This window comes from Chiloscyllium plagiosum, unplaced genomic scaffold (genome assembly GCF_037043375.1).
Source record: "Chiloscyllium plagiosum isolate Xiang-an unplaced genomic scaffold, Cpla_swu_hap1 HiC_scaffold_46, whole genome shotgun sequence".
Taxonomy (NCBI): domain Eukaryota; kingdom Metazoa; phylum Chordata; class Chondrichthyes; order Orectolobiformes; family Hemiscylliidae; genus Chiloscyllium; species Chiloscyllium plagiosum.
Genome location: NW_028270184.1, coordinates 16,373,911 through 16,383,312, shown reverse-complemented (window position 1 = coordinate 16,383,312; position 9,402 = coordinate 16,373,911). Strand labels below are relative to the sequence as shown.

The window sequence follows — 9,402 nt, the reverse complement described above, 5'->3', positions numbered from 1 at the left end:
TGCAGATTCAGCTGTCATTCTCAAAAGAGATTTAGAATTAGATTCAGATTTTATTGTGTCATGTATTCAAGTGTAGGAATACATGAGTGCAATGAAAAGTGTACAAAACTGCCATTCACAAGGCAGATAGGGGAGATTAGTAGCATCTCTGCAGAGAGAGGGGCACTGTTCCACTAGGCTGATTAGATACCAGCCTATGTGCTCTGTGATACTACAACATTCCCTGAAAATGATGAGTCTCATCCCAGCCTAAGGTAGGGGGGATCCCGTCATACACATCACACTTGAGCCCGGCTGATTGACGGTATGTCACTGACCAATAGGGTGAAAGTGGGTAGGGCTGGCGGACCAAACGGAAGCGGCTGGTCCTCCAAAGGACGTTGTGATGAGGGGCGGGGCGAGCAGGACAACACGTGATCATTAACGTTGCCTGCGCACTGCCGCCTGAGTGAGTGCGGGAGGGGTCTACGGGAAAGAGGGAGGATCAGTGGACACCGGGAGAAGAGCGGAGTCAGTCTGGACTGTGGGAGGTCTAATGAACACCGGTGTAGGCCACTAGACGCGAATTAGAAGCTCCCGGTCCCGCGTTTGAAGCAATGAAAACGGCTGTGGACACAAAGCGATGATAGGCCCCGGATTGTCGCCGCCATCTTTATTGGGGACAAGAAGAAGCAGTGCGCATGCTTCTTCCCGGGTAGGGGCGGGGCGATTTGAAGAGGAGTATTTACAAATGCACAGCAAATTGAAACTAAGAGAAATGTTTATATTTTTCAGATTTCTATTCTGAACTGTCAGTAATTTTTCTTTTGTGAATTCGTTCTACAGGATATTAATTGAGAATGATTTACAGATCGGGACCTCAGAACAAGTTCTAAGCGTCAGCGCAGTCATCAGGATCTCAATATTATTGGTATTTAACTGTGGAAGGAAGAAGGTTTGTCTGTTCTGTGTGGGCAAGTATTTCCCTTTATCTTCGTAAATCCAAAAGGAGTAACACGTTCAAATTCTTGGTCAGATCACCCCTGGGGTATGTGTTCAGTTCTGGGCCCTGCACCTGAGAAAATCTTAGAATCCCTACAGTGTGGAAACAAGCCCTTCAACCCAACATTTCCACAACAACGCTCTGAAGAGTTCCCACAGAAACCCATTCCCATTACTCTACATTTACCCCAACTAATGCCTATTGTGGAAGGAAACCCATGCAGATGGGGGGGGGGGGGGGGGGGAGAAGAGTGTGCAAATTCCACACAGTCACTCAAGGCTGGAATCGAACCTGAGTCCTTGGCGCTGTGAGGTAGCAGTGCCAACCAACCACTGAGTGCTATCCAAATAACATCTTGTCTGTTTGAAAGTACTGTCATGTTTACTCTCAATCACCCACTTCATGATTTTAATGCGTACATTCCTCGTTCTCAAATACCTGCAAATATCCCTGTAAAATTCCTTATGGACTCAAATTCCACCACCATTTCAGATGGAACATTCCAGATCCTGATTACTAGCTACTGATCCTGAAACTACTGAAGAGCACATTGAGTCTGAAGAGTTATAAAGTACTGAATTGAAAGATGAACTGCATTGGAATAGTACAAGAGGCTGAAGTCAGAGTCGGTGTGAGCAGACAATTTAAATGACAAGGCTACACTGAGTGCTGCTTAGCTTAATGAAAGACCTTTGGAGTTGAGTGCTTTGAATCAAAAAGTTAGGTGAGACTGGGAGGAGGTGAAGTTGCAAGACTGAGTGTGATGCTCAGTCTCAATTCAGCCGGTTCAGAAGTTAACAGGGTTGCAATGGCAACAGTCAGTTAGTAAGTGATAAGTGCAGAGAATTTTATGACAGTCTTAAAAATATAATATTCAGCTTAAATACCCAGGAGCTTTTGATTATGAAAAAAGTATTTGAAATGAAGGAAGCTGAATTAAATTCTCTTAAAGGGTGTAACTGGCTTAATGGCAGGAGACCTTAGACCTATGGTGTGCTCCTGTTGCACACTGTGTGAAATCAGAGATGCTTCTAGTGTCCCTCACAGCTTCATATGCAGGAAGTGTGTCCTGGCTACTGCTTTCTTGAGCTGGAGCTGTGGGTGACTCGCTGTGGAGCATCCATGACACTGAGAATGTCAGAGACAGTACATTTAGAATAGAATAGAATCCCTACAGTGTGGAAACAGGCCCCACGAGTCCACATAAATCCTCCGAAGAGCACCCTGCCCAGACCCATCCACTATCCCATCCCTGTAACCCTCCATTTCCCATGACTAATGCACCTAACCTTCACATCACTGAACACTATGGATAATCTAGCACAGTCAATCCACATAATTTGCACATTTTTGGACTATGGGAGCAAGCCAGACCACACAAGAAAAACCCACACAGGGAACAACAGGCAAACTCCACACAGATAGTTGCCTGAGGGTGGAATCAAATCCGGGTCACTGGCAATGTAAGGCAGCAGTGGTCACACAGTTTCTCAAGGTGGTCACACAACAGTATGTGGAAAGGGAATGGGTGACCATGAGACAAAGTAAAAGGCTCATAAAGGAAGTGCAGGGGTCTCCAGTGATCAGCTGTGTGAAAGGGGAGGAAAACGATTGCCAGGGAAGCAGTGACAGGGGATTCAAAACAGTCAGGACTACAGTCAGACGTGAATCCAGGATGGTATGTGATCTCTCTGGTACCAGGATGAAGGATGTCATGCAGTGGCTGCAGGACAGTTGGAGTGAGAAGGTGAACAGGCAGTGGTCGTGGTTCATATAAGGACCGATGACATAGTTAAACAGAGGGATAAATACCTGAAAGATAGGAGATACATTAAAATGCAGAATCTCAAATGTAATAATGTCAGGCTTACTCCCAGTGTGAAGTGCTAGCGAGCGCATGAGTAAGAGGATAGATAAGATGAATATGTGGCTGGAGAAACAGTGTGCCAGAGAAGGGTTTAGATTTGTGAGCCATTGGGACCGTTCCTGGATAAGGTGGGACATGTACAAGCTTGACCGGTTGCATCTGGGCAGAGATGAGACAAATCTCATCATGGGGTCTTTTGCTAGTTCAGGTGGTGAGGTTTTAAACTATTTCCTGTTCCCCTGCCATACTAAAGTGTAGGGTTAAATAGGTCAGATTTAGATCATGAATTGGGAGGTAGAATATTAGTGAAGCAGCTGGTGGCTCACAAAGCCAAAAGAATGGAAGATTAAATAAAGATTGAGTTTCTTGTCTTTCAACAATCGTGACATCCCAGGAATCAGTCTGGTGAAGCTTCTTTACTTATTGCTTATGTGGGAAAGGATTCACCCTCTCCATGGCCAAGGCATCCTTCTTTGGAGTAGGAAGGCAAAAGTGCACACGGTACTCCAGGTGTGAACTCTCCAAAGCCCTTACAGGAAGCTATCCCTGCTCCTGTACGCGAATCCTCTCACTATGAAGACTAACATATCATTTGCATTCTTCACTGTTTGCTGCTCCTGCCTGCTTCCTAGAAGAGAGAATCACAGAGAGAAACAGAACAAAATCAGGTCAGGGTCTCGGATATAAAACTGTACAACACAATTTCCCCATCAAACTCGACATCAGCACATATCTATTCTCGTCCCAATTTCCAGCACTTAGCGAATAACCTATTTTGTCGTGCCTTGCATGATAGTCTAAACACTTCTTCAAAGTTCCAATTGTCCCTGCACCTGTCACCATTTAAGATGTGCCAAACCTGCTGTACGATTGCAGCCTTTTTTGGATGTCGGATTTCCACCATTTTGCTTAAGCACCTAATCATAGAGTTATGTAGCATGGTAACAGACCCTTTGGTCCAATTTGTCTATGCTGACCAGATATCCTAAACTGATCTGGTCGCATTTGGCCCATATTCCTTTGAACCCTTCCTCTTCATGAACCAATTCAAATGCATTTGAAATGTTGTAATTGTATCTGCCTCCAGCAACCCTTCCTACGGCTTGTTTTGTACGTGCACCACACTGTGTGAAAGATTGCACCTTAGGTACCTTTTAAATCTTTCTCCTCTCACCTTAAACCTTTGCCCTCTACTTTTGAAATTCCATATCCTTGGAAAAAGACCTTGGCTACTCACCCTATCTGTATTCCTCATGATTTTATACATCTCTTTAACATCATACCTAAGCCTCCAGATAAAAAAAGCTCTAGCCTGTTTAGCATCTCCCTGCAGCTCAATTTCCCAATTCCAACAAGAACTTTGTAAATCTTTTCTGAACCCTTACACATCATTCCGACAGCAGAGAAACCAAAACTGAACACACTATTCCAAAATTTGCAGAACCAATGTCCTATATAGCCGTAACATGGCCTCCCAATTCTTATAGTCGATGCACTGACCAATAGAGGCAAGTGTATCAAATGCCTTCTTCACCATCCTGTTTAACTGCAACTCCACCTTGAATGAACTCTGCAATTATTTTTAGCCTTTCGGAGCTATTGAAATATATGGGGAGAAAACAGGAACAGGGTTGAATTGTAGATTGTAAAATGCATCTCCTTCATACCTGTCTCTCTCATCTTTTTCTGTAGTTTCATGCAAACAGACTGGTTCGCTTCCCTGAAGGATATTTATGAACCAGTTTGGTTGTAATGACAATCCAGTAGTTTCCCTCAGTGTCATCTCTACAACTGACCGAATTAATTGCTCTCAATTTCACAACCTGTGTGTTCTTCGGGTTTCTCCCAATACATTTGTGTTTAAAAGGTTGTTTTTCAATTAGATACTTCACATGAAACCACGTCCAGATTTGACAGTGACTCTGTTTATCATAACCTAATTATCTCAGGATTTTGGACATTGAAGGAAAAAGCACTGTTTACACTGGGGCGAAACAGGTATTGTCTGTGTGTCGAAGAGTCTTTTACGATTCATCGGAAATGTCCAAATGCCAGCGCAGTCACACTGGGAAGAGACTGTGGAAATGTGAGGATTGCGGGAAGGGATTTCTTTACCCATCCCAGCTGGGAAGCCACCAGCACAGTCACACAGGGGAGAAGCCATTCACTTGCTATGTGTGTGGGAAGGGATTCACACGGTCCTCCAACCTGCTGATGCACCAGCGAATTCACAGTGGGGAGAGACCATTCACCTGTTCTGAATGTGGAAAAGGATTCATTCGCTCTTCTCAACTACTGGAACATCAGCAAGTTCACACCGGAGAGAAACCATTCACCTGCTCTGATTGTGGGAGGGGATTTAGCCAATCATCCAATCTGCGAACACATCAGCGAGTTCACACAAGAGAGAGACCATTCACCTGCTCCCTGTGTGGGAAAAGATTCAGACAGTCATCCCACCTGCGGAGACACCAGCGAGTTCACACTGAAGAGAGACCATTCACCTGTTCTGAATGTGGAAAAGGATTCATTCGCTCATCTCAACTACTGGAGCATCAGCGAGTTCACACCGGAGAGAAACCGTTCACCTGTTCTGATTGTGGGAGAGGATTTACTCAATCATTCAACCTGCTGAGACACCAGCGACTTCACACTGGGGAGAGACATGCACTAGTTAACTAATGTACTGATACAACAGCCTGTTCAGTCTATGGAGAGACTGTTCACTTATTTCTTATGTGGGAAGGGATTCACTCTTTCATCCAAACTTAACTCACCAGTGAAGTAATACTGGGTCGATCCCATACTGTTTTGTGTAAATGGCTTTGCTGTTTGGGAACACACCAGCAAATTCACAAGAAACCACAGGCGAAGGGTTTTGCTTTTCCTCAGACCAAGGAATGAACATTGGTCATTGGGCCATATGTATTGATGTTATTAAATCTTGCTCTATTAAAGTTGCTGATGGTGCAGATAAAATGTTGATACAATTGTGTATCTGGAGGATAGGTTTTGAAAAAGATCACAATGTCGCTGTACATCAACACATTTATGTTGGGTAAAGACTGTCCACCTACATATTGTTGTAAAGTGATTTTGTGGTTCATCAGGATTGGGTAAACAGCAGTGAGTTCCCTAGTAATTGTCAGCATTGAATTTTGATGCTCCTGTTATCTGTATCCAAACCATGTTTCGGATGATGTTTTTAAATACCACAGATTTAGTTACCTATTGGGGATAAAAATAATACTTTTTGTTAAAACAATGTCTCAAGTTTTCTAATTCTGAGTGCCTTTTAAGATAAGATAATCAGTATCCTTCACATGAGCAGTTGGGAGAGGACACATCCAGAGTGAGATATTGCCTTATTAATGCTGGAAATTTAGTTAGAAGTACTGTTGGGGCACATATAACGTAACTTGGCAAGGGTATGGAATCCAGACAGAATGTCCAACAATTGAGTCAGGAAGGCATTGACATTACAGGCCAGTTAAGGTGCAAGAGAGTTTGATATGGTTGAATGGCATTGTTTTTCATGCTATGACAGCAGAGGAGGCAAAATAAGATGAGGTGTCACAATTATGTTCAGGAAAGTTAATACAGCAATAAGGAGGGTGGACATCTTAGAAAAATCCTTAAATTAGCCTATATGGGTAGAATAGAAGAGCAGGCAAGGAGGCAAATTTCAGGGAAGTGTAAAAGTAATAGGGTTGTGGTAGTGGGAGATTTCAACTTCCCGAACATTAACTGTGGTCAACACAGGCTGAAAGATTTAGAGGAACTTTTAAAATAGACAGCTTTTGAAGCCAGTATGTAGAAATTTCAACAAGGAAAGGGGAGGTTCTATCACTAACTTTAGGTAACAAAGGTGGACAAGTAGATGAAATACCAGTGAGGGAGCATTTTACAGACAATTAACAGAACTGTTTTAAAAACGATTCCGGATTATTATAGAAAAGGACAAGGATGGGCCTCAAATCAAAGTTCTGAATTGGTTAATTTTAATAATACCAGATATGATTTAGCCAGAGGGTGCAGGGAGAAGATGCTTTCGGGTAAATGTATAAGACGGAACGGAAATGGGGAGATAAGGATAGCTATAAGGGGAACATGAATTAATACAGCCAGGGAAAATAAAGGAAAATGCCCTGTGGTTTAACAGGTATATTAATGGTTAATGGATAACTGGGGAAAGAGTGAGGCCCATTACTTACAAATAGCAGTAATTTGTAAATGAATATTATGTGCAAGGTTTGTATCTCAGGTTGAGGTTTAGGGTGTAGGTTTGCTTGCTGAGCTGTAGGTTTGATATCCAGACGTTTCATTACCCGGCTAGGTAACATCATCAGTGGCAACCTCCAAGTGAAGCGAAGCTGTTGTCTCCTGCTTTCCATTTACATGTATGACCTGGATGGGGTTCCTGGGGTTTGTGGTGATGTCATTTCCTGTTTGTTTTCTGAGGGGTTGATAGATGGTATCTAAGATCTATGTCTTTGATTATGGAGTTGTGGTTGGAGTGCCAGGCCTCTAGGAATGAACAGGAAATGACATCACCTCAAACCCCAGGAACCCCATCCAGGACAAACATATAAATAGAAAGCAGGAGACAACAGCTTCGCTTCACTTGGAGGTCGCCACTGATGATGTTACCTAGCCAGGTAATGAAACGTCTGGATATCAAACCTACAGCTCAGCGAGCAAACCTACACCATGAATATTATGTGTTAGTGTTCCCTCGTGAGAGAGACGAATCAGAAAGAAGGACTGTCATCAAATTTAAAGAAATTAGCTGAGAGAGAGATTTTGAATAGTCTGGCGGGCTTAAATATTGGGAAACCTCTACTGTCAGGTGAAGTATATCCTACATTGTGTCTTTCCCCTCTCACCCTAAACCTATGCCCTCTAGTTCTGGACTCCCTTACCCCAGGGAAAAGACTTTGTCTATTTATCCTGTCCATGCCCCTCATGATTTTATAAACCTCCATAAGGTCACCCCTCAGCCTCCAATGCTCCCAGGAAAGCAGCCTCTCCCAAAAGCTCAAATACTCCAACCCTGGCAACATCCTTGTAAATCTTTTCTGAACCCTTTCAAGTTTCACAACACCCTTCTGATAGGAAGGACACCCGAATTGTGCATACTATTCACTCCCGGTCACCGCCCATTTCAATTCCTGTTCCCACTCCCTCTCCAGCATGTCCATCCTCCGTCTCCTCCATTGCCATAGTGAATCAGACAGCAAATTGGAGGGATAATATCTCATCTTTCACCTGAGCAGCAGGCAGCCCAAAGGGCTCAACATTGCGTTCTCCAATTTGAAATAACCTTCTCACCCATCCCGAACTACCTTTCCAAACTCGCCTCGTCCCTCCCATTCCTCTGACCAATCCCTCCTTCCAGCTACCAACTGGATTCATTCCTCCTATCAACCTAGCAGGTGGTACCTACCACCCATATTCACCTATCACTACCTCACCACTCTGCCCCTCTCTCCATCCATAACCTTCCCCCCCCTCTTTATCTGTTGCTCCCCCTACCCCCACCTCCTTTTGTGAAGAAGGGCTATACCCAAAAGCATTGACTTCTCCACTTCCTGATGCTGCCTGGCTTGCTGTGCATCTCCAGCCTCCTGCTTGTCTACTTTGGATTCCAGCATCTTCAGTTCTAAATTTATCTAAGAAAGACATACCTAAAACCATGGTTAGTATTGCTGCCTCACAGTGCCAGGGACCCAGGTATGCTTTCAGCCTGGGGCAACTGTGTGGAGTTGGCATATTCTCCCCATGTCTGTGTGGGTTTCCTCCAAGTGGTCTGGTTTCCTCCCACAATCCAGGTTAAGTGAATTGGGCATGTTAAATTGCCCATTGTGTTCAGGGATATGTAGGTTAGGTGTACTGATCAGGGGTAAATGTAGAGTAATGGGGTAGGGGAATGGGTTATTTTTACGAGGGTCAGTGTGTACTTGTTGGCCCAAATGACCTGTTTCCACACTGTAGAGGTTCTATGATTCAATATTTCCAGAGAATCTCCCTTCCTGGATTCACATCCTCTCCCTGAAGTTGCTGCATGTGAACAGTAGTCCCCCTCCCTCCCAGAAGAGAAACGAAATGGAAAAGGGGAGACACCAAAGAGGCAAAGCATCCATACGTACAGAGAATATACAGTAACTTTCAGAATAGCGGTGCTACGCAGAGCATGTGGAAGGGCATCCAGGCCATCACCAACCACAACAGCATTGCCTGCTTGTTCTGGTGTTGCCTCCCTCCCAGATGAGTTGAACAACTTTTTGTGCATGGTTTGAGACACAAAATGTTGTGGCAGCGAGGAAATCCAGCCCCCTCCCAATGACCACGGCCGTGTCTTACCACGGCCAACGTGTGGAAAACCCTGTGCAGAGTTAACCCACATAAGGCTGTTGGACCAGGTAACATCCTTGGCAGAGTGCTCAGCTGATATACTGGCAGATGTTCTCATGGACATCGTTAACATCTCCCTGAGCTGCACCATAGTTCCAACGTGCTACCATCACCCCCGTGCCAAAGAAGTCTTCAGCGT

At 44.2% G+C, this 9,402-nt stretch overlaps 1 protein-coding gene across 11 annotated transcripts in view; it reads left to right on the top strand.

Moving 5' to 3' along the window:
- Positions 1-429: 429 nt before the first annotated feature.
- LOC122543942 (uncharacterized) overlaps positions 430-9,402 on the top strand; it is a 29,160-nt gene continuing 20,187 nt past the window's right edge. For 3 of the 11 annotated variants that reach the window (XR_015754605.1, XR_015754606.1, XR_015754607.1), the window contains exons 1-2: positions 455-694; positions 826-953. Coding sequence is in view for 8 of the 11 variants with exons in the window: in XM_087983734.1 (XP_087839860.1) it covers positions 4,890-5,531 (642 nt within the window). In the remaining 3 variants the exon portion in view is untranslated. The other 8 variants (XM_087983737.1, XM_087983738.1, XM_087983734.1 and 5 more) reach the window with 7 other exon arrangements.